The sequence below is a fragment of the Lepidochelys kempii genome, chromosome 25, assembly GCF_965140285.1.
Source record: "Lepidochelys kempii isolate rLepKem1 chromosome 25, rLepKem1.hap1, whole genome shotgun sequence".
NCBI lineage: Eukaryota > Metazoa > Chordata > Testudines > Cheloniidae > Lepidochelys > Lepidochelys kempii.
Window position 1 is genome coordinate 6,609,642 of NC_136404.1, and position 25,142 is coordinate 6,634,783.

General features: G+C 53.1%; 1 protein-coding gene across 8 annotated transcripts; it reads right to left on the reverse strand.

The window, feature by feature from the left end:
• Positions 1-21: 21 nt before the first annotated feature.
• Positions 22-25,142, reverse strand: HMG20B (high mobility group 20B). 8 transcript variants are annotated; one of them, XM_078850621.1, is made up of 14 exons: positions 24,730-25,142; positions 22,856-24,327; positions 19,946-20,057; positions 17,665-17,946; positions 17,375-17,491; positions 13,295-13,384; positions 10,419-10,524; positions 9,796-9,999; positions 9,248-9,368; positions 9,028-9,080; positions 8,109-8,187; positions 7,225-7,440; positions 6,460-6,592; positions 22-5,469 (listed from the first exon to the last, which is right to left on the reverse strand). In XM_078850621.1, exons 6-14 carry the CDS (start codon positions 13,330-13,332, stop codon positions 5,457-5,459), a joined length of 963 nt encoding a protein of 320 aa, XP_078706747.1. In that variant the 5' UTR covers positions 13,333-13,384; positions 17,375-17,491; positions 17,665-17,946; positions 19,946-20,057; positions 22,856-24,327; positions 24,730-25,142; the 3' UTR covers positions 22-5,456. The 8 variants fall into 8 exon arrangements, with proteins under 8 accessions (XP_078706747.1, XP_078706746.1, XP_073180444.1 ...); XM_078850620.1 differs by having other exon boundaries at positions 22,856-25,142; XM_073324343.2 differs by lacking the exons at positions 17,375-17,491; positions 17,665-17,946; positions 19,946-20,057; positions 22,856-24,327; positions 24,730-25,142 and adding an exon at positions 16,072-16,144 and having other exon boundaries at positions 13,295-13,383.

Consider the following 25,142-nt stretch of genomic DNA (forward strand, 5'->3'; position numbering starts at 1 on the left):
GAAGGAAATCTAAACAAGAACTTTGAGTTCTGGGTGGGATTTTAATGATAAGGCAAATATTTCACACGGCTGCACTCTGTCTCTGCCCCTTTCTGTGTCTTCATGCCAGACTCGCAGCCTTGGCTGACACCACCAAGTCCTTGGCTGACACCACCAAGTCCTTGGCCCTGCAGGAACTGCCTGGATGCAGAACAGCTAGAAGGATTCTGTTCCATGTTGTGCACCAGAAAAAGGGACAACCAGCTGGGGCTGCTGCGGGAGGCAGGGGAACCCAACTTGACTTTCAGATCCTAGGGAGAGTTTGGGAGAAAATAAAAAGGCTCTTCTGCCATGTGAGTTGAGTCGCATTGATCTGGAATCGTGGAGACACCAATCCGTTGACCCAAGGGAACGTGTGGGTTGCATCAATAGGACAGTCACTTAGACGGGGTCCCCGCCTAGTAGGGAAGTTTTAAAGTCATTTACTATCTCTCCAGTTTCCCCACACGCAAAGTGGGCAGTGCGAGGCCTAATCGGGGAGCATGGAACTACCATGGGACCAAACTCCTGTGAACAGTGGTGGCAGAAGTGGGTGTTGGTTACTGGTTCTGAGAGACTTTGAAGCACTGTGGATCTGTGTACTAGGGGGCACTTGTCCCTGCACTGTCTCTGCTCTAGAATCACATGCTGCTCACAAACACTCCACTTCCCTCACCCTGAGCTTTGTCCAGCATCCAGGTCTCTAATCTCAAGTCATGTGTCTTGCCCAAGGTCACACAGGCGTCTGTGGCACAGCCAAGGAGGGGCCCAGATCTGCCAATTCCCAGACCTGGGCTTTCGCCACAAAACCCTCCAGCCTCTGAGATGCTCATCTTCAAAGCCCTTTGCAAATATTGTCATTCACCTCTGAAAGAGGGTTAGTCAAGCTAGACACACGCTAGAAGCCTCATTGCCTAGGACACTGAACGCTAGCTCAGAGCGAGCACTGCTAAGAACGACTGGCTGATTTCTGGGTGTGCACTAGCCTTCCAAAGACACCCTTGGTGCAGGGCTCTGGGACTAGAGAGAACGGCAGCTACAGAGGAGCAGCTCAGGAATGGGGCCTGTGGTGGCTCTGTTTGTAATCTAGGGCAGGCCCCTAGCCCCCAGATCTGCACCGTGCCAAAGGAGGAGATAGCCAGGGGCTGAGCTTCTTCCTGGTGTCCCTGCCGAAGCCAGGCTGTTCCCGTACCTAGCTGTCACTTGGTGACAATGCAGGGACCACGGCTGTGCCGCTACAGCCGCCCAGCTAGGGTGACCAGATGTCCCGATTTTTTAGGGACAGTCTGAATTTTGGGGTCTTTTTCTTATATAGGCTCCTATTACCCCAATCCCCGTCCCAATTTTTCACACTTGCTGTCTGGTCACCCTACACCCACCCAACACACTTTGCCCACAATCCCACCCCTACCCCTGAACCACTTTCACTCAGGGCACCAGATTGGGTCTCTACCCCATTTTTATTTGTATCAAACGTCTCCCTGGCTGTTCCCAGGCACTGCAGGCTGCGGCCGAAGGGCTGCCCCAGGGAGCGGCTTACCCAGACCAGAGCGGTTCTGGCTGTTGCTCCATAGCAGACAGCGTTAGCCCCAAGGGAGAGGCTACTGCGAATTGGAAATTGCGCTTGTTACGTAGTGCTAGTAAAAAAATAATCTCTCTAATTACAGGATCCGAGATCAGTGACTAACCCCACTTACCGAGGTACGCTGAGTTAAGACACAGAGACCCCCGAGCTCTGCAGAACAGGGATGGGCACTGCAGGCCCGAGGGCAGCTCCTGCACAAGGGGAACTTTTAAGTCACTGACCTTACTCAGGTGATGTAGAATGAGAGGCACTGAAAATGCTGCTCAGCAGGACACAGTGGATGCAGCTCCCAGAGCGCACTCAGCACAGCCCCATCACTGGAGTATCTCAGCACCCTGCCGAGGCTGGGGAATCTGGCCTCACAGCCTCAGGAGGCAGGAAAGGGAGCCACTCTCCCCTGCAGAGATGGGCCCTAGGTCGGTGGCAGAGCGGGGAGTTTTCCCAGAGCTCCCACGCCATGGCCCATCCCCTTGTAACTGAGAAGCTGTTCTCAGCCACACAAGACCTGCTATTCCAGGGGTTTGTGACCTTTTCTCATTTACAGACCCCTACAAATCTCGAATAAAGGTGCAAACTCCTTTGGAAATCTTACCCAGCCTGTGGACCCCTAAAAACCACTGTGCTATGGTAACGGCGCCCTTTCGTGGACCCCTTAGACATAGTCAGTGACTGCCCAGTGGTCCGCGGAGCATAGGTGGAAAAGCACTGTGTTACTGGTGGAGCAGGGCTGGGGCTGGGATGCTGCCAGGTGCTATGGTTGAGGACAGGCATTTCCAAGTGGTAGCACATGCAGATGGTACGTCCCCAGGGAAGGACGGATCCTGCCATGTCCCCACAGTGCATACCATGCTCCTCCCAAGTACCTGGCGCTCCTTGCATATTCCGCTCCTTGTAGGCTTTCTGCTTTTTCTTAATCACCTCTCTGAGATGCTTGCTCATCCAGCCTGGTCTACAACTCCTGCGTATGAATTTTTTCCCCTTTCTTGGGATGCAGGCTTCTGATGGTTTCTGCAACTTTGACTTGAAGTAATTCCAGGCCTCCTCCGCCTTTAGATCCACAAGTTTTTCAATCCAATCCACTTCCCTAACTAATTTCCTTAATTTTTTAAAGTTAGCCTTTTTGAAATAAAAAATCCTAGACACAGATCTATTTTTCTTTATCCTTCCATTTAGTTTGAACTGAATTAGCTTATGATCGCTGGAATCAAGGTTGTCCCCCTACAATCATTTCTTCTATGAGGTCCTCACTGCTCACCAAAACCAAATCAAAACGTCACACTCCAGCCCCACCTCTCACGGGCCAGACCAACACAGAGAGGGATTAGCAATGCGCGTCCTGAAGCAAGAGGGCACCACGTGGGGTTCACCCATCGGAAGGAGGCTCCGGGAGGGAACTGAGCGACTCTTCGCTGCTCACCCAGAGGTTCGGTCACAGTCAACTTCAGACTGGATTAAATAACTTCTTTGTAAAAATAAATGAAATGTCTGAGCTGGGCCAGGCCCCCTGCCCCAGCTACGAGGGCGTTTGGAGCCAGATCACATCTCTAGCCTTTATGGCTGATTGGCAAGCGTTAAGAGTTGAGCCCACATCTGCACTGCAATTAACAACCCGTGGCTGGCCTGGGCCAGCTGACTTGTGCTTGCAGGGCTCGGGCTAAGGGGCTTTCGGGCTCAGTGCTCTGGGACCCTCCCACCTCAAACATCTGCACCACAATTACACAGCCCTGTAGCCCAGATCCCATGAGCCCGAATCAGCCAGCACAGTCCAGCCGTGGGTTTGAACTGCAATGTAGACGTGCCCTCAGTGGCCATCTCTGGTGCGGCGTCTGCAGGATTGGCCAGGATGGAGTGGGGTTCCCACCCTGCCCATGCACAGAGAATGGCGCCCTCCCGCCAGGGCACAGCTCTCTAAACTGCACTGTCCCACCTCCCCAGAGCTCCAGCACCTACTGGGCAATTAAATGGGTGCTTTCTGCCCACCCTCAGCAGCCTCTGCCCCTCCCAGCCCCTGTGGGCTCAGGACAGGATGGCAGGGAACTGAATATGATAACCCTGGAGACTCATGCCTACACTTCGTGGGGTATGACTACACTGCAGAGTAATGCATCTGATCTGCACCCAGATCTGAGCCCAGGCCAGCCCAGCCAGGACGAGCAGCGCCTCACCTGTTACTGTGCCCACGCTGGCATGGCTCTTGCCTGGGTGTCACAAGGACATCAGGGGCTTTTTGCAGGTGCTTTGTGCTGCAGTGAGCCGAGCTGCTCTAGGGATCTTTCCCAGTGAAGTGTGGGAGAACTTGTCTGTCCTCCTGGGCACACGGGGGGGAACTGTGGAAAGGTGCTGGAGGATTGTCAGCACGGAGTGATTTTTTCCTGCGCCCTCACTGCAAAGTGGGCAGGTTCCCATCCAAGTGAAAGCGGCACCCGGGATAGCTAACCGGGGTTGAGAGCACCACCAAACTCAGAGGACAAGGTTGTGTGTGGACAGGAGTGGGCTGAGGTTCCACTGGGGTAAGAGCCTGGGTTAACTCAGCAGTGAACACAGACCCTAAGATTAGATAAGGGCCCATCTACACCACAGACCCAAATGCAGACAGGGACCTGTTCTAGGCAGCAGGACTGTAACTAGACTGATCAGGCTGGTCCCAGCACAGTTCTGACCGAGCTGGTCCCATCCACACTACAAACATGCCCCTTAGCTAACTAAGGCAGAGGACCCCATGCTGAGAACAAGCAAGCTGGCCTGACCCCGGCATGCAGACATGGCTTCCCCAGGCCCCCTAGGGCAGAGCTCAGCAGGGCCAGCCCCATAATACTCAGCCATGCTATTGTAGGGGTAGGGGAGCAGAGCTCCCACCCCACTACACAGTACCAGGATCGCAGCGCTCAAAGAGCAACAGCCCTCATGTGACTCAAGTGTGAGTGCCTGAGTCTGCAGACAGCCTGAAACAACTGCTCCAAGGGGGTGAACGGCCCCATTCACTGCAATGGGTTAATTCTGAAACCTAACAATGGTAGTTTCAATGCCAACACTGAACCGTTTCACTGCTGATAGCTTGGGCTGGGTCTACAGTAGACATTTTTTGTGTGGGGGGGAAGGAGGAACCCATCTATTTTTGCCCAAATATTGATGCAGCTCTAGGGGAGGTTGCGCTAACATGGGTAGGACAGTGGCATTATCATTGCTGTGTCCTCTTCTGCTCGGCACAGGTCTAGGTGACACGGGTAAGGACAGCAGTGCCTGGTCTACACCAGCACCCTCCCAGCGACGAGCACTTCTGCCCTGCCTTGGCAAGACAGACTTCTCCATCACCTTGACAACTGGAGGGTGGGGCCTGCCCGAGACACACCTGATTTACTGTCACAGTGAGCGGCCAGGAGCAGCTTCTGGTCAGCTTTAAGGCTGTGTGGTTTAATTTAATGCAGCTGCTGCAGGATTTCCAGCATCGCTGCACAATCTTGGGGCCTCGCTGGAGAACGGAGGGCCAGTTTGCAATGGGGCACGCGGAGCCTGCAGCACATCCAGTCATACCGCCCGGGCGCTGCACTAAGCCCTAGACCTGGCAGTCAGCGAGCCAGGGGCTCAGGAGGAGCCGAGAAGTGACCCTGCAAGCTGCCTTGCTGTCCCTGCTTGGCAGCCTGCCCCCCAAGACCCCACAGAGGCCTGGCCCACAGTTCTCAGCTGCACGGAAGGACCAAGAGTTACTCAACCCTTTCAAAGGACCTTCTCCAGCAAAGATCTGTGCAAAGCGGAGGTGCTGAGCCGCAAGGCTCCAGCGGATTCCAGGTGTCAGGGCGGGTGGGAGGAGGTGGCTGAGGGTCCCAGTCTGAGTCAGCGCTGGGCCGCAGGCCTTTCATAAGTGTTCACTAAAAACAGGAAGGAAAAACACAGCTTGCTTAGGCACTCGCGGCTCATTCAGCAGCTCAGGGGGCGACGGGGGGGGGGGGGGGGCAGTGGTGTGGGGCCGGAGGGAGTGCTCCTCCTCAGAACAGGCAGTGCCCATTCACTGCCACACGAGCCTGTTCACTCCAGGGGCAGATGCTGCAATGCAGACACCTGCCCCCAGGAAACTGATTCAAAGCCAGCAGCCCACTTCACATGAGTCACCGAGCAGCTGTGGGACAGCGGCCAAGTCCAGTCCCTGCCAGGCAAGGCTGGGCTCCAGCCAGTGAGCTCAGGGCAGCTCTAGCAGTCAGCATGCAACTTCCTGGGCCCCTGTGGAAGAGCGGGGAGGAAATCCCAGCAGGGAGAGGGACCCCAGGACATCCCTCCCCTACACAGCTGCCATTTAAAATGGGGGCCTCCCCTGGCCACGTGGGCCCCAAAACATGGAGTTACAAGCACCAAGCATGGACCCTTCCAGTCACAGATCTGCTCAGCCCTGAGCTGGCCTGCGGGTGCCCTGGGGGCATTTGGGCTGCTCTGTGTCCCAGGAAGGGGTGGTTGGCTGCAAGGGGCGGTCAGAACGGGCTTGGGGCCTAGGCAGAGTGCAGCCATGCAGCGAAGATCTCCCTGCAGCCCCTGGCACCAGGGGTTTCCCAACAAGCACCACCACACCAGGGTGTGGCATGCTGTAGGGGACCCACCTGCCTCCCTCATCCCCCAAGAATGGTCCAGGGAGAAGCCAAGCATCAGGGCAGCCTGGGTCAATCCCACCACATCCTGCTCTCACCTGCTGAGCCCTGGCTCCCCCCCCGCCACACCAATTCTGGCCTCACACACAGAATTCTGGGTACTGAGCACCTGCCAGGATCTCAGCTGCCATGGCCAATGCCCAGGCCCACCAGTCACCGAACCCTGCAGGAGAACCCCAGCCCCCCGTCCTCAGGCCTGGCAGGGAAGAGTCTCCCGCTCACCTGGCTATCCGGGAGAGGATCTCCTTGATGCGCACGACCAGCTTCTCATGCTGGAGCGGGTTGCTCTCGATGGCGCTGTGCAGTTTGGCCATGTAGAAGTCCAGGGTGCCCAGCGTGGGCGTCTCTCCGGTGCCTGGGGACAGGGGCCTGGTTAGCAAAGCGCAGGAGCCCAGCCGGAGTCCCGAGCCCAGTGCCCCCAGCTGCTGCGATGCACAGGCAGCCCTGTAGGGGTTAGGACTGGCACTCTACAGAGAGGGGCAGGATGCCTCACCCGTGGCCCTTTCCAGGGCGTTTCCACACTGGGTGGAGAGCTCAGCTCTGAGGTCCACCCCTTTCGTCCCCTGCAACATCTGGGTCAAACCCCAGTTGGCCCTTCACCCCAGAGTGAGTTTACCACACATGGGCGCGTTGGGAAGACCCCCACGCTCTGACACAGACACTTTCTCCACCCTCTGCCTCCACCTGCTGGCCGCGTGCTGAGCCAGCCACACCCCAGCCTGGGGGAGCGTGGGGGCCAGAGTGCCAGAGACTCCTTTCTTCAGGCCACCATGGGGTGCTTTGGGATCTTTTGAGATTAGAGGGAAAGGGAGGGAGATTTCTGAGACCCCAAGCCTCACCTCCAGCCACCCCCCATGTGCAGAGTATCAGACCCCCGGGCTCCCCCTTTCTAGTGACAGCCCAGCCGACAGCCAGTGGACTGCTCAGGGAGAGGCTCCCTGTAGGCAGTGTTCCCATGATCCTCCTCTCTCTGCCTCCTGGGCTCACCTGGGATGGGGAGAGAAGCGAAGCTGGCGGTCAGGGCCTGCCGGACGGACTGGAGCTGCTGCTGCAGGGCCAGCGTCTGCCTCTCCTCCACTGCCAACTCCTGCTCCAGCTTCTCTTTGGCGCAGCTCATGCTCTCCGTGTGCTTCTGCAGGACAGCGTTCTGCTCCTCGAACTCCGTGTTCATCTTCCGCAGGCGCCGCAGCTCGGCCTCCCGCGCTGCCCCACCGCAGACAGGAGGGCGGGTCAGTGCAGAGGAAGGGGGAGAGCCCAGCTCCCCCCAACTCGAGACAGGCCTGGGGCCAACGCAGGGCTCACACAGCGGTGCCATCAATGACTTCGGTTACGGCAGAGCCCTGAGGCCCCAGCCAGGATCAGGGCCCCACGGCGCTAGGTGCTGCCCATGTTCTCGGCCCATCAGCCCCTGCACCTGGCCCCTGCTGGGCCAACTGAGGTGGAAGTTGACTCCAGGCAGGAAGCTGGGATCAGCGACTCTGTTCCGAGGGCTGTCTGGCACCCTGCCGTGAAGCTGACAGGATCAGCAGGCCAAATCCACAGGCTGCGACCCCCGCCCACCCCAAACTCGCCTTGGGGCATTAGGGGTCTAGTTTGGCTTGCTGGGAAGGATCAAGCATTGACCAGCCACATGGGCCAGGGTGGGATCAGCTACGGCAAGCCCCAGAGGTCTATTTACACCAAGGATCCTGGGCCTGCCCCCTGCTGGGAGGTGAGAGCACTGGGAACCACAGTCTCTAGCCTCCCCCGCCCCTGGCCTGTGTCGCTGATAGTATTCTAGGGAACCCCACCGCGCTAGGCGCTGTGCAAACAGAATGCAGAATGGTCACTGCCCCAGCAAGTTAAATCCCCCCCTCCTCCAGGCTCCGTACCTTTGTTCTGGTCCAAGAATTCCTCAGTGAAGATGGGCACATCAAACGTGGAGAAGCCATCCCCGCAGCAGTCCCCGCCCTGGCCGGGAGCGATGCAGGTTAACGGCCAGTGGCCAGGACAGGTCAACTCTACCCCAAGGGATGAACTTCCCTTCGCCTGGGAGGGGTTCCTGCCCACCTTGGGGTCCAAACACCCGGCCCCTGCTCTGCTTCAGCTCAAGGATGGGGGAAGGCAGCGGGGCATAAGGGCTCCTGCCAGTCCCAACACATGGCCCCAGGGGAGCTGGTGGGTCCCACATGGGCCAGGCGATAGTCCTGGGCTCCCCACAACTGGCCGGGCCAAGCCACAGTCTCCAGCCTTGGCAGCTGGAAGAGGAATTTTAAAGGATGCACAATAATTCCGGCTGTTACAGGCTCAGCTCCACATGCCACGGCTGAGTAGCTCTGTCTAATCCCAATCTGCAGTCAAGACCCCCTCATGCCCCTCTGCCAGGGCAGAGTCACATGCAGCAAGTCTGCCAATGGCCTGAAGGACATTAGGAAGGTGGCAGGGTACAGACAGGCAGCCCCTGGCCCAGTCAGTGGGTGTGTGGGCACACGGTGGGACAGACATGGACTGAGCAAGCAGCATCATCGGGGGGGAGGAGGGGGCATGACACATGTACTGAGCTAAGGGCCACACAACACCAGCCGGACACACGTCACACCAGCACGACACTGCCCGGCATGGAGTCAGGCCCCACTTCACCACTGCCACCCCCAGCTCCTGGCAGAGCCCATGCAGCTGGACAGGATTTACCACCTCATGCTCTATGAGGGACTCTGCGCTCCTCAGCTTCACTTCCCTCAGCTGGCACCTGACAACCCAGCCCCTCCCCTGGGCACTGCCGCCCTCGCAGAGAGCCGCCAGGGTCCCTACCTTGTGCGGGTGCCCGTTCAGCAGAGTGTTCACAGACACAGAAACAGCATCCTCTGGGGGCACAAAGCGGTCAGAGGTTACTTACCTCATCCTGCTGTGCCAGGCCCACCCTGCCAGCCCACAGCACCAAGGGGGACGCTCCCAGCCCCTTCCCCACCCCAGTGTCAGTGGGGGACAGAGCAGAGTGCAAAGCCCAGCCCCACACATCCCCAGCACCAACCTTTCTTGATCTTCTTCTCCTGGATCTTCTCCGTGCACATCTTGTAGGCCTCCGACTGCTGGTACTCCCGCAGCTCCTTCATGTACTGCTGCTTCTCGCGCTCCGCCTCATCCAGGTACCTCTGAAATCACTTGGGGTCAGATGGGCACGCCCCATAGTGCACGGAAGAGGGGGCGAGGTGCAGCCCTAAACATCACCCCAGAGCCTGGATCCCAGCGAGCGGCCCAGCAAGTATTCAAGGGTGTGACTCCAGGAGTCAGGGCCCTGCTCCCCCCTTGTCGAGCGGCCAGTCAGGGGTCTCAGCATATGTCCTGCAGTTATGGAAGGGACCGGACCCCAGACCCACAGCACAGCAGCCAATTAGGGTACGCCCTGCAGACCCTGGTCCAGCCTCCCTTGGATGCAGCCTATCCTACTCAAGGTGCAATCCTTAACCAGCTCAACAGCCTAAGCGAGTCTGGAGCACGCTGTGACCCAGGTCCCAGCTGGATGTGGCTGGGCTAACGCAAGGTGTCTCCGCCCTGGACACCCCTCCACCTCCCCAGTACCTGTTTGTCTGTGGGCTGCAGTTTGCTCCATTCGGCTCCTAGCATCTTGGTGATCTCTGGGAAGGGCAGGTCAGGATGTTGCATGCGGATCTGCTCACGGCGCTCATTCAGGAAGCGGACGTAGCCGGTCACTGGGGCCTTGGGGCCATTGGGCAGAATCTTCTTCCTCTTCTTCCCTTTGGGCCAGCCCCTCTTCTTCACTGGCTGTCACCCCGTGGCAGGGGAGGGAAAGAAATCAACCAACATGCTGGACTGAAGCTCACTAAGTGACTGTGTCCACAGCAGGAAGAGAGGGACAGAGCGCCACGCAGACCCCTGTCATTAGCCCTCCCGAGCCCAGGGCTCCTGGCCTCTCTTCCCAACCCTGTGCTGCAGCCACAAGGCACCAGCACCATCTGCGGCAGCCTGGCATGCTGCACAGCTACACTAGGACTACTGCAGGGTAAGCAAACGCATTTCTATGGAAAGGGCTATGCACAAAACCCCAGCAAAGCAGCTCCCTGCAGTGCTGTAAACCCAGCTGTCCCAGCACTGTGCGGCTGCATTTGAGCCACCGCAGGGGTCCTGTGCTCAGGGCAGGCTGGGAAAGCAGAAGAGCCAGATTACATCACAGAGGGGCTCACCTCCTCCTCGCCATGGGGCTTCTCGCTGCTGGTCCGGGGAACTTCCCCCTTCTCCTGCTTGATGGCGACCAGGAAGTTTCCATGCTGGCCTTTGCCGGTGGCATGTCTGCAACCAGGGAGCTTGTGTCACATTCGGTGAAGGAAAAGGCTGAAGCACAACTGCAGAGACACTACTGGGCTGGCACTGCTGGTGTACGCCGCTACGCCCGGCAGCACCTCCTGCTGGGAGGGCCTGGGACTGCAGGAGCACTGAGCTTCCCACGCAGCCAGCGCTCTCCACAGCCCTTCACAAGGGCGACTCCTACTGGGGGAAGCTGGGGTTGAGGTAGCAGATGGAGACTCCCTCCCAGTGCCAGAGCTCCCACACCCTTCCCCACAGCAGCCCTTGCTGGGAGAAGCTAGCACTGTAATAACTAAGGGGCTCCACAAACCCCACCAAGACCAGCATGGCCCAGGGTAATTTGGGGCACTCCTGCACACAGGTTACAGCCCAAGTCATGCCCTCTGCTGGCAGGTCAAGCAGCTGCAGAGAAGAGTCAGAACGAGAAGGGTTCTCACACAACTGAGAACTGGATCTGAAGTTATACTCCTCTAGGTACCAATTCCAAGGGCCATCCATCAGTCCTTGTAGCCAGCACATCCACTAATCTGTGGCTGGAGACAACATTCCACTTTCTCTGGTATAGTATGGAGAGAAGGAAAGGGCTGGTACTGGTGTATCATAGAGGAGAGTTTTGCCTTCATCTGGAGCATCTTACACAAGCCACAGCCCAAGGCAGAACAGCAAACTAGGGCCCAGCTCCCGCAATCAGATATTCCCCCAGGGAACCCCAGTGGTGCTCCACCTCAACAAGTCCAGCTACAGGATCAGGAGGAGTGAAGACAGGAATTAGAAATCAAAAAGCAATCCATAACAAACGCAAAAACAGGGAAGTAAATAGCAGCAGATATAACTTAGCAGCTATGAAGTACAGAAAATTAATAAGGGAAGCTAAAGACATCAGGGAAAAAACCATGGCTGGCAAGGCTAAGGACAATAAGAAGGAATTTTTTTTAAGTATATAGGGACAAAAGAAATCCTAGCAAAGGTACAGACCCATTACTAGATGGAGAAAATAAAACTGTTAATGATGATTCAGGAAAAGGCAGAAGTGTTCTGTTCTGCATTTGGAAAGAGGCAGTATCATATCGTGCACCATATGAGCATGATGAAGTACTTTTGAGTCCCTTGGTAACTAAGGACGATGTTAAACAACATCTGCTAGGGATAAGTATTTTTAAATAAGCAGGCCTGGCAAACTTGCACCAAGAGTCCTAAAAGAGCTGGCTGAGGAGATCTCAGAGGAGATGTTAATTTTTAGTATGTCTTGGAATACCAGGGAAATTCCAGAAGACTGGAAAAGAGTTAATGTTGTACCAGTATTCCAAATGTGCAAGTGGGATGACTCAGATAACTATAGGCCTGTTAACCTGACATCAATCCTGGGCAAAATAACGGAAAATACAAAATGATTTAATTGATAAAGAATTAATGGCTGGGAGCATAATTAATGCCAGTCAGCATGGGTTTATGGAAAACAGGTCTGGTCAACAAGCCTGATTTCATTCTTTGAGATTACAAGCCTGGCCGATAAAGTTAACTATGTAGATGTAACAGACTTTGGTGAGGTATTTGCGTTTCTACTGCTTGACATTCTGACTGAAAAACTAGTAAGCTCCACTATGTATAATGCAATAAATGGATTAAGAGCTGGCTAAGTGACATCTCTCAAAGAGTAATTGCCAATGGGGAATGACCATCAAACAGGGGTGTTTCTAGTGGGGTTTCACAGGGACTGGTACTAGGCTTGATGCTCTTCAACATGTTTATCAATGATCTGGAATTAAATATAAAACCAGTGTCGATAATGTTTGCAGATGACACCAAGATTGGCTGAGTGGTAACTAAAGCGGAGGACAGGGCAGTCATACAGAGTGATCTGGAGCACCTGGTAAACGGGGCCCATTCAAACAAAACACATTTTAATACAATCAAATGCAAAGTTATTCATCTAGGAACAAAGAAAGCAGTGTCTGCAAAAGGGTTTAGAGGTCATAATGGAGAAGCAACTCAACATGAGCTCCCAGTACAACACTATGACAACAAAATCTTTGATGCGATCCTTGGCTGTACAAACAGGGAGTAGCGAGCAGGAGCAGGGAGTTGATTTTACCTCTGTATGTGGCATTGGTGAGACCAACACTGGAACACTGCGTCCAGTTCTGGGGTCCACATTTTAAAAAGGCTCTTGAAAAATTGAAGAAGGCGCAGAAAAGAGCCACAAAAATGATCTGGAAAAATGCCTTGCAGTGGGAGACTTAAAGAGCTCAATCTGTTTAGCTCATCACAATCAAGAACTGCCTTGATAACAGCCTACATGTAACTGGGGCGAAAATACCAGGGACTAACGGGCCGTTTAATCTAGCAAAGAGGGGCAGACCAAGAACCAGTGGCTGGAAACTGAAGCCAGACAAATTCACATTAGAAATTAAGCCCAACATTTTAACAGTGAGGGTGATTAATCATTGGAACAAACTACCAAGGGAGCCTCCACTTGTTGATGTCTTCAGATGAAGGCTGGCTGCCTTTCTAGGAGATGCATTAGCCAAACAAGCTATTGGGCTCAGTCCAGGGGTAACTGGGTGAAGGTCTCTGGCCCTTGCTATGCAGGAGGTCAGACTAGATGATCTAATGGTCGCAGAAAACTTAAGCTCTGTGAATCTATTACCTAGATTTGATTGCTGTCAGGCACTGTGGGACCTGTCAGCATCACCATGACCACCACAACAGTCAGCCTGTTGCAGTCTGGTAGGGGGAAAGAATCTGCAACACTTACAAGATGCCAGCGGCCAGCTGTTTTGCAGCATGCGACATGACCAATTTCTGCAAACACCAGCTAATGCTCAAGCAGCTCAGACCAGGCCACCTGTAATGTACAATCAAGTTTCATTATGGACATTTCAGCAACTGGGCAGCAGGGAGCAAATCCCAAACCCAGCAGCAACTGAGCCAGCTACAATCCCACCAAAACAAGGTCCCAGTGCCCACCTGACACATCCCACTCAGGAGGAAGTATTGTCTCCTGCTCTGGTGGCTCAGGACTCCTGGGTTCTATTCACACCTTACATACTAGCTCATTGTGTGACCCTGGCCAAATAACTTCCCTTATCACCTCTAGAAGCAAAATGATAAATTCGCAAAACAAAACAAGGCTATTTAAATTGCAACCTTAACATTGCACAGAAAAGATATTCCAGAGATACAATAATGTAAAGCAACATTGGCACAGTACTGCATACTTAACAGTCTGACTAGCAGCTGCTTTTCTGTGGATGTTGCTTCGGGAATTTCCCAGTTGATTTATTTCAATTTATATAATAAAAGATGCTCATTTGAAGCTCTAGGTGCCCTGATCCACAACCCTACTAAAGTTCACAAGCATAACACTCTAATGTGAATTACAAGTTGCACTCTCAGAGTGCTTCACGGGCTTCTTAGCGCTGGGGAAACTGAGGACCGGAGGCATGGAATGACTTGTGCAAGGTCACCCAGCGAGTCAGTGGCGAAGGCAGAAACAGAATCCAGGCATCCTGGCTCCCAGCCCCTGCACTGAGCACGCGACACAAGTGGTCACTGCAACAAGAGAGTCACAGAGACACCCAGGAGAGGGGAACTGGGGAGACAGGGGCAGAGAGGGGCGGGATGGGGAGCTCTGCCCCCCCATCTTATAGCCCTTTATTGACTAACAAGGTCAGACTAGGGGAAGAGCACCCAGCACTGCTCCCCCCCTCCCCTGCACCATCTGCAGCAGCTCCTTCCCCGGGGCTCCTTTTAGCCCCCAATCCAGGATCCCCATTCTCCCTCCAATCCCCCCCACCTCCTCCCCCGGCGCCCCCCACACTCCTCCAATCCCCCACCTCCTCCCCCTGTCCCTCCCACACCCCTCCAATCCCCCCACCCCCAATCCCCCTGCCCTTCCCACACCCCTCCAATCCCCCCACCCCCAATCCCCTGCCCTTCCCACACCCCTCCAATCCCCCCACCCCCAATCCCCCTGCCCTTCCCACACCCCTCCAATCCCCCCACCCCCAATCCCCCTGCCCTTCCCACACCCCTCCAATCCCCCCCATCCCCAATCCCCTGCCCTTCCCACACCCCTCCAATCCCCCCACCCCCAATCCCCCTGCCCTTCCCACACCCCTCCAATCCCCCCACCCCCAATCCCCTGCCCTTCCCACACCCCTCCAATCCCCCCCATCCCCAATCCCCTGCCCTTCCCACACCCCTCCAATCCCCCCACCCCCAATCCCCTGCCCTTCCCACACCCCTCCAATCCCCCCCATCCCCAATCCCCTGCCCTTCCCACACCCCTCCAATCCCCCCCATCCCCAATCCCCTGCCCTTCCCACACCCCTCCAATCCCCCCCATCCCCAATCCCCTGCCCTTCCCACACCCCTCCAATCCCCCCACCCCCAATCCCCTGCCCTTCCCACACCCCTCCAATCCCCCCCATCCCCAATCCCCTGCCCTTCCCACACCCCTCCAATCCCCCCACCCCCAATCCCCCTGCCCTTCCCACACCCCTCCAATCCCCCCCATCCCCAATCCCCTGCCCTTCCCACACCCCTCCAATCCCCCCCATCCCCAATCCCCTGCCCTTCCCACACCCCTCCAATCCCCCCCATCCCCAATCCCCTGCCCTTCCCACACCCCTCCAATCCCCCCCATCCCCAATCCCCTGCCCTTCCCACACCCCTCCAATCCCCCCACCCCCAATCCCCCTGCCCTTCCCACACCCCTCCAATCCCCCCACCCCCAATCCCCTGCCCTTCCCACACCCCTCCAATCCCCCCATCCCCAATCCCCTGCCCTTCCCACACCCCTCCAATCCCCCCCATCCCCAATCCCCTGCCCTTCCCACACCCCTCCAATCCCCCCCACCCCCAATCCCCCTGCCCTTCCCACACCCCTCCAATCCCCCCACCCCCAATCCCCTGCCCTTCCCACACCCCTCCAATCCCCCCACCCCCAATCCCCTGCCCTTCCCACACCCCTCCAATCCCCCCACCCCCAATCCCCTGCCCTTCCCACACCCCTCCAATCCCCCCACCCCCAATCCCCCTGCCCTTCCCACACCCCTCCAATCCCCCCCATCCCCAATCCCCCACCTCCTCTCCTGCCCCCCCACACCCCTCCAATGCCCCCCATCCCCAATCCCCCACCTCCTCTCCTGCCCCCCCACACCCCTCCAATCCCCCCATCCCCAATCCCCCTGCCCTTCCCACACCCCTCCAATCCCCCCACCCCCAATCCCCCTGCCCTTCCCACACCCCTCCAATCCCCCCACCCCCAATCCCCCTGCCCTTCCCACACCCCTCCAATCCCCCCACCCCCAATCCCCCTGCCCTTCCCACACCCCTCCAATCCCCCCACCCCCAATCCCCCACCTCCTCTCCTGCCCCCCACACCCCTCCAATCCCCCCACCCCCCCCATACCCCTCCAATCCCCCCCACCCCCAATCCCCCACCTCCTCTCCTGCCCCCCACACTCCTCCAATCCCCCCACACCCACCTCCTCCACAGCCCCTCCTGCCTCCAATCCCCCAAACTTCCCTGACTCAGCAACCCTGTTCCTCAGGCTCAACCACCCTTCCCTGCTGCCTCCGCCCCGCCCACCATCGTTATGCTAATAAACTGCCCACACCTAGGACTCGGATTGGTCATTCTGGAGGCAATATGCAGATAAAGCAGAGGCTGATTGGCCGGAGCGGCCTCTGTCAGAGACAGAGGGAGGGGCTACGGCAGCGCGCGCTGGCTGCGTCAAGTTCGGTTGCGCGCGACTGGGGCCCCAACCAATCAAGAATCGGTTTCCGGAGCCTCAGCCAGAGGAGGGTCTTAAAGGGCCAGTTACCAAATGTAATCGACTCCCCTCCCCCTTCCCCTGCGCAAGCGCCAGCCAGAGTCTGTGACACCCGCCCCTTCCCCCCCCACCCCCACCCAACTGGGTCTGTGACCTACATCTCACAGGTCGCGGGGCAGGGCTAGCTCAGTGCTTTGAGCATTGGCCTGCTAAAGCCAGGGTCGTGAGTTCAATCCTTGAGGGGGCCATTTGGGATCTGGGGCAAAAATTGGGGATAGGTCCTGCTTTGAGCAGGGGGTTGCACTTGGTGACCTCCTGGGGTCTCTTCCAGCCCTGATATTCTCTGATTCTATGATCCCTCCCACACACAGGGTCTGTACCCCCCTTCCCGGCAAGGTCTCTACCGCCACCAGCCAAGATCTGTACCCCCCCAGCCAGGGTTTGTACTCTCTTCCCAGCCACTCCCAGCCAGGACACCCCCCAATATGCCTCCCCCATACAGCCAGGACCCCCTAAACTCGGAGACACAAAATTTGCTTGGTTCTGGACAAGCCTCCAGCATTTTGTGAGCCTGCCTCAAATCGCACATGACAGTCTGCCATTTTTGGCCTCGGCTGAGAGTCAAAGGAGCCCCAGAAAAGTTAAGTCAGGCAGTGCAAACCCTACGGGGTGGGAAACAGGCACCAGAAGCTCCTGGGCATCCCCGAGAACCAGAAGCACAGAGCTGTGCACAGACACAATGTCGATACCCCATGGCCACAGTGGATCTGCGTCCAGGGCTCTTTTTAAAACCATCTTCAAGGTACAGATACAAAATAGTCACTTGGTCAACGTCTCGTGCCATGCAAGTAACACGACAATGCCCCAGCCCAGATGTGATGCTTCCCGAGAGGACCTAGGTCTGGGAGGCTCCTTCCTAGCACCTGCCCTTAGCATGAAGAAGCCTCGTCAGTGCCTGCTGGGAGTCAGGTCCCCAACTCTCTCTCGCTCCAAGTTAGCGACTGCACACTCCAACCCCCTGCGCTCTCCAAGCGTCTCCCTGGAGCCTCCAGCACCTGGTTCACTGGACACTCGCGGTGTTCACAGATTCGCTGCTTCCAAAGAAACGGTTTCGCCTCAGATCACCAGCATCGCCTCGGATCACCGCTCCGCTTAACACACAGCGCTCAGATCTGTTTACAGTGAAATCAGGCCTCGGGTTACTTAACAGCGCCCAGAGACTCAGGTAGTAGCAAGTAGAAATATTGGAAACAAATGGTTACATATAAACCAAAATGCTAACAAGCATTCTAGAGTCTTGACCTCCTTAACAAGATACTTTCATAGCCCGTGGAATATTGCTCACCAGCATGTTCCAGCCAGGCTGGCTGTGGCCCTGCTTTCATAACACCAACACTTGTTGATTTGTCTCCTGGATGGAGGAGCCTGTGTTTCCTTTTGCCCTCCAGATATACGTTAACAATCCTGTGTCTTTAGTCATAAAGAGGATACCTCTGCTGTTTGGTTTATCCTGTGATGTTCCTCTCTTGTGATTTCACAATCTTTTCTTCTGCTTAGAACTGCACTGTGAGGCATACAACAGACCATACGCACATGAGAAGATTCGGACGTGTGCCTCTGTTACGTCCTGCCTGAAAGGAACATGTCTGAGACACATCACCTTCTGGTGACCTGCCTTAACTTTTCAATATAGATACTAGGGCTGTCGATGAATCACAATTAACTCACGTGATTAACTCAAAAAATTAATCACGATTAATTGTTGTTTTAATCGCACTGTTAAACAATAGAATACCAAGTGAAATGTATTAAATATTTTGGATGTTTTCCTGCAGATTCATATATATTGTATTCTGTGTTGTAATTGAAATCAAAGTGTATATTATTTTTGGTTACAAATATTTGCACTGTAAAAATGATAAACAAAAGAAATAGTATTTTTCAATTCACCTCATACAAGCACTGTAGTGCGATCCTTTTGTTGTGAAAGTGCAGCTTACAAATGTAGATTCTTTTTGTTACAAAACTGCATTCAAAGACAAAAAAAGTGTAAAACTTCAGAGTCTACACGTCCCTTCAGTCCTACTTCTTGTTCAGCCAATTGCTACGACAAACAAGTTTGTTTACATTTGCAGGAGATAATGCTGCCCTCTTCTTCTTTACAATGTCACCAGAAAGCGAGAATAGGCATTTGCATGGCACTTTTGTAGCCGGCATATTTACATACCAGATATGCTAAACATTCATATTCCCCTTCACGCTTCGGCCACCATTCCAGAGGACATGCTTCCATGCTCATGACGCGTTTTAGAAAAAAAAGTGTTAATTAAATTTGTGACTGAACTCCTCGGGGGAGAATAGTGTGTCTCCTGCTCTGTTTTACCCACGTTCTGCCATATATTTCATGTTATAGCAGTCTCTGATGATGACCCAGCACATGTTATTCATTTTAAGAATATTTTCACTGCAGATTTGACAAAACACAGAGAAGGTACCAATGTGAGATTTCTAAAGATAGCTACAGCACTGGACTAAAGGTTTAAGAATCTGAAGTGCCTTCCGAAATCTGAGCAGGACAAGCTGTGCAGCATGCTTTCAGCAATCTTAAAAGAGCAACACCCCAATGCAGAAACTACAGAATCTGAATCACCAAAAGAAAAATCAACCTTCTGCAGGTGGAATCTGACTCAGTTAATGAAAATGAACATGCTTCGGTCTGCACTGCTTTGAATTATTATCGAGCAAAACCCGTCATCAGCATGGACACATGTCCCCTGGAATGGTGGCTGAAGATGACGGGACATATGAACCTTTAATGCATCTGGCAAGTAAATATCTTGTGACACCGGCTACAACAGTGCCATAAGAGCGCCTGTTCTCACTTCCAGGTGACATTGTAAACAAGGAGCAAGCAGCCTTATCTCCTACAAACATAAACAAATTTGTTTGTCTGAGTGATTGGCTGAACAAGAAGTAGGACTGAGTGGACTTATAGGCTCTAAAATTTTACATTGTTTTGTTTTTGAAAGCAGTTTTTTGTACATAATTCTACATTTGTAAGTTCAGATTTCATGATAAAGAGATTGCATTACAGTATTTGTATGAGGTGAATTGAAAAATACTATTTCTTTTGTTTTTTTACAGTGCAAATACTTGTAATCAAAAATAGAGTGATCACTATACACTTTGTGTTCTGTGTTGTAATTGAAATCAGTATATTTGAAAATGTAGAAAACATCCAAAATATTTAAATAAATGGTATTTGATTATTGTTTAACAGTGCGATTAATCACGGTTAATTTTTTTAATCGCTTGGCAGCCCTAATAAATACGTAACTTTTTTTATAGCAGCCATGCATACATTTCACAATAATTATTATGGGTGGGCTACTGGATCTCAGTAGAGATCTCACATGCCACCCTTTAGTGACCTATTATGCATATGTCTGACCCAGGGACCCCTGTAGAACCCCATGCACTCTGTCCCTGGGTCACTTGTGCCCACCTTCAGGCTCCCTCAGACCCCCTTTCCTGCCCCTCCCATCCTGGCTGTTGAAATTGACATATTAGACAATAAAATTAGGTTGTGTCCCCTCCATTGAACTGAGCCTGGATTCCTCCAAAACTTGCCTGGGTGAGAAATGCTCTGCTGAAATCCTCCAGGATGCTTTACAAGTCTGGATGTGTATGTTCTGGCATTCACAAAGCCTTTCCAAGGATAAATGGATACAGTCGCATCTGAAAGAAGCAATGGAAACCAACTCCTGGATTTTTAAAACTTCCAGTCAGGTTAAATTCGGTGCTTAGATCTTACTGTGATAAACACTATATGCAAACCTAAGATAGATCTGAATAACTCATAATAAGCCTTCACAAAATTTGGCTCAGAATATTCCTAAATATTGAGGCTGCCCAGACATAGATCCAGGCTCACGCGTTTGTGACATCTCTAGTTTGATCATAATGATATTTAAACCCATTACTAGTTGCTGGAAGGATTTTACCTTTGTCAGCACAAGTGCTTGGTTTAACTCAGTGTGCTCTGCAGATCATGATACTTGGCACTTTATAGCAGTTCACATTTCCAAGGGCTGCACAATGTCAATTCATTAATAAAGCTGACAAGGCTTGTGTAGAAACAAATATTAAGTGCAAAAATATCTGGCATAAGAGATACATGTCATTCTATTTAAAGATTCACTTTGTACTATTTTTTTCTTTATAATTACAAGCCATCTATTGCTTTCCAGGGTACTAAACATGCTTTCTCTGTATATATATTGTTCCCCTTTTGATCCAAGTAGATAGCCAAAGTTCAGGACCTTCTAAGTTGTTTTGGCTAGAAGAGGAAATTGATGAGGGAGTCAGGTGTTCCTTTGGTGAGGTCCTGTTTATTTACAAAGAACGTACACAGAGCTGGTTCCCTGAACACAACAGGAATCAACAACACAAGATCGTTTCTTTCCTCCAAGCCCTTTGCAGTCAGCACTCGACTGAAAACCTCCTCTCAGCTTTTCTCAGGCCTGCACTTCAGCGGTTGTTCGGGCTGAGTCTGGCTTTATGCTCCTACTATTCTCCCTAATTGTCCCAGCTAGCCAGCCAGACTGATTGCATTCTGTCTGGTGGGCGTTCCCCAGGTGCAAACAATTTTGTCGTGTAGGTGTATAGTCAATATTCCTAACTTTAGATACAAAAATGATGCATATATACAAATAGGATAATCATATTCAGTAAATCATAACTTTTCCAATGACACCTCACATGACTTATCTTGCATAAAATACATCACGATTATGACATAAACAATATTTCTATAAAGAATATGGGGCATAGTGTCACAGCCTAAATTCCCAGTAAGCTGCACGGCCATGCGGCTACACTGCAGCCTATTAAGCACTGTGCAGGTGCTCAGAGGAGTCCCTCCCTCAGCCCATCCCAGCCCCAGACCTGCCGCAGCTGAAGGAGAGGCATCTATCCCGTGGCCCCAGCCCCAGAGCTGCCGCGCTGGGGAGAGGAGCCATTCCCCCCCATCCCAGGTGCTGCTGCGGGGAGAGAGAGGTGGGGGGAGTCCTCTCTCCCAGCTGTAATCCAGGGGCAGCCTGCACCCCAAACCCCTCATCCCCGGCCCCACCCCAGAGCCTGCACCCCCAGCCGGAGCCCTCAGCCCCTGCACCCCAACCTTCTGCCCCAGCCCTTGGCTCCCTCCCACTTGCCAAACCCCTCGGCCCCATGCCCACAACATGAATTTTGTTACTTGCACCATTATGGAGATGATGTGTCACATAACAAAATTCATTCCGCACACGGGTGGGAAAAATTAGAGCGAACACTGGGCCCAGCCGCCATCGAGGGAACAGCACAAAGAACAGGAGAGGGCTTGTCAAGGCTAATTCCCCACTCTGGCACTTCGAGTGCAGAAGTGGGGCCCGCAAGGACTCTAAAAATTAATACTGGCCGCTCCAGGCTTGTATTAAACTCCCAAGGTTACAGCTTTTCTCTCACCTTGGATAAGTAGATGCTGCCACCACCCAAGTGCAGAACCCCTTTGAGAGCCCAGGAAGGTGCCCTTGGGAATTCCTTCCTGTGGGGCACCCTCAAGCCCTTTCACCACCACCACCACCCCACCCCACCCCCCACAGGGAAGAGCTGAGAAAGACACAAAAAAGGAAACCAGCTGCTGCCACCAGCTAATTAACCAACATGTGCACAAACCTCTTAGGACACACAAATCGAATTCCCTTCTTGAAAAAGGTAAATTTTATTAATAAAAAAAGAAAGAAAGAAAATACATCAGGGAACCCAGGCTATTGCTAGATTTTAAAAGAGCAACTACAAGGATTAAGCATCAAGAATAGCTTCCTTGAGGTCCAGCTGAAAGGTAACAAGCAAAACAAAAGCACCTGGGGTTAGCGCAGAGGTCTCCACAAGCCATAACGAAATAAAAGGGATAAACCTAATCGCATCTTCCGAGACATTTCCTCATCTGCTCACATAGCTGGGGTTTTAAATGAGTAGTTTCTAGGTATGATACCGATGATTTTTTCATACCTGGCCCAAGCTTCTTACAGCATGGCTCTGCCCTGTTGGCCTCTCCCTGGGAGAGCATCAACAGACAGACAAAAGGGGAGTCTTTTTTCAATTTGAAAAAGTTCTAGCCTTCCCATTGGTTCTTTTGGCCAGGGGCCCGCTCCCTTCCTTTTACCTATGCATAGCAGGGAGACTTTTTAACCCTTTAGAGGTAGAGCAATTAGAGAATAGCTACTAAGAGGGATTTTATAGCTGCTGCCTGGCTGCATGTCCATAAAAGGGAGCTACCCCACCTCTCATCTATCACACCCCACCCAAATCATAGATGGTGTTGGCCAGCCTGGTTCAGGTCGGGTCCACACCAGCTGGGATTTCTTCGTGGAGGTTTAGGAAAACAGAGTTAATAAGATACATGCACCTCTAATTTTACTACTAATTATATGAAGAACTAAACACTATTTTCCACATTTTATGGACTACAATGACTTAGAATACAGAGACATTTTTACCCATCTGATTCTGGGAAACTTTCACGGGAGAATGCATCAGCCAGTTTGTTAGAAGCTCCTGAAATGTGTTGTATTTCAAAATCAAAGTCCTGAAGATCTAAACTCCACCAAAGAAGTTTTTTGTTAGTCTCTTTGACTGTGTGAAGCCACTTCAGTGCAGCCTGGTCAGTCTGCACATGGAAACGCCATCCCCAGATGTATGGGTGCAGCTTCCCCAGAGTGTACACAATGGCGTAACATTCCTTTTCTGAGACTGACCAGTCACTTTCCCTCTCAGAAAGTTTTTTGCTGAGGAACACGACAGGATGGAATTGTTGATCTGGTCCTTCCTGCATTAAAACTGCTCCTACACCATGCTCAGACGCATCTGTGGTTATGACAAAAGGTTTGTCAAAGTCCAGGACCCTTAGTACAGGGTCAGAGGTAAGTGCTGCCTTAAGCTGGTTAAAGGCTTTCTGACACTTCTCACTCCACTGAACTGCATTTGGCTGTTTTTTCCTGGTTAGGTCAACCAGTTGGGTGGCAATTTGGCTGTAGTGTGGTACAAATTGTCTGTAATACCCAGCCAAGCCCAAGACAGATTGGACCTGCTTCTTTGACTTAGGGACAGGCACATTTTGGATAGCATTTACTTTAGCCTGTAGGGGGTTGATAGTTCCTTGACCCACCTGGTGTCCAAGGTACATTTATCCTGTTTAGGTCTATTTGACATTTTTGGCCTTAACGATTAATCCTGCCTCCCTTATGCGCTGGAAGACAGCTTGGAGGTGTTCCAGGTGTTCTGCCCATGAATCTGAGAATATGGCCACATCATCAAGGTAGGCGACTGCAAATTCCCCAAATCCAGCCAGAAGGTCTCTGGAAGGTGGCGGGTGCATTTTGCAGTCCGAAAGGATGCACATTAAATTCATACCTTTCCTTGGCGGATTCATCTAGCTGCACTTGCCAGTACCCTTTAGTTAAATTTAAGGTGGAGATGAATTGTGCACATCCCAGTTTCTCCAATGGCTTATTTGTGCGTGGCATTGGATAGTTCTCTGGGCAAGTCACAGCATTTAGCTTACGGTAGTCCACGCAAAAGCGGATTTACGTGTCTGGTTTGGAACCAGAACCACCGGAGAGGCCCGCGCACTCTCGGAGGGGCGGATGACACCCATCTGTAGCATGTCCTTGATCTCCCTTTCTATCGCGGTTTTGGCTTCAGGAGCTTGGGCTCTAATTGGGCAAGCATCACCTGTGTCCAGGGGGTGGTACACCCATTCTGTCCGTCCTGGGCGGCTGAAGACATTGGCGCGAAGCTGGTGCACAGCTCCTGGATTTGCTGTCGCTGCTTACGCCCAAGGGTCATGGAAAGGCTCACCTCTTCCACACCACCCTTGCTTTTTCCTTCATAGTGGACTCCCTCAGGCCACTCCGCGTCGTCTCTTTGGAGTGACGAACTGGAGAACCTTGATTTCTCAGGAATAAAAGGGCTTTAGAGAATTAACATGATATACTTAAGGTTTTAGGATAGGGTCTGGGAACACGATGAGGGAATGAACAGCTCCCAGGTGCTCTCGAACCATGAATGGCCTCTCCTACAACGCTTCCATCTTATTGGCCTGGAGCACTTTCAGGACCATGACTTGGTCACCTGCTCTGAAGGAATGCTCTCTGGTATGTTTATCATACCAGGCCTTTTGCTCTTGCTGAGCATCGTGTAGGTTTTCTCAAGCAAGAGCTAGAGAGTCTGAGGGTGTTTTGCAGGTTGTTTACAAACTCCAAACCCCCCACCCCCCACTTCATTTATCACAGGACCCATAGAGATAATTAATTAGGGAAATAATTAATCCCCATTCCCCGAGATGGCCTGAAAGGGAATGATCCCGACCTACCCAGCCCATCAGGCCTGAGGCGTCTGCGCGTATGAGGTAGAAGGGATTGAAGTTTCCCACATCTCTTGGGAGGCTCCCTTGCTACTCATCCCTTTCGGCCACGACCCTTCGTCCTCATCACCCGACCCCTGCCTGGTCCCTCGTGACAACCTTCATCTTCTCCGCCGCCTCCCGGCAACCCTGGAAACTCCCCTCCTCCTCCACCACCACACGGTCCCTCATGGTCTCATCAGCTTCGCCTCCACCACCGCACGGTCCCTCCTGGTCCTCCCTCCTCCACCGCACGGTCCCCCATGGTCCTCCCGCCTCCACCGCCGCACGGTCCCTCATGGTCCTTCCTCCTCTACCGCCGCATGGTCCCTCCTGGTCCTCCCTCCTCCACAGTCGCACGGTCCCTCCTGGTCCTCCCTCCT

Bases quoted from the DNA above. Each gene is read 5' to 3' on its own strand.
- HMG20B (XM_078850621.1), bottom strand. From the start codon at position 13,332: ATGTCGCATGCTGCAAAACAGCTGGCCGCTGGCATCTT. The intron at 9,081-9,247 runs GTTGGTGCTGGG...TTGTGCCCCCAG, and splicing joins GGAGAAGAAGATCAAGAAAG to AGGATGCTGTTTCTGTGTCT. The intron at 7,441-8,108 runs GTACGGAGCCTG...GCGGTGGGGCAG, and splicing joins ATTCTTGGACCAGAACAAAG to CGCGGGAGGCCGAGCTGCGG.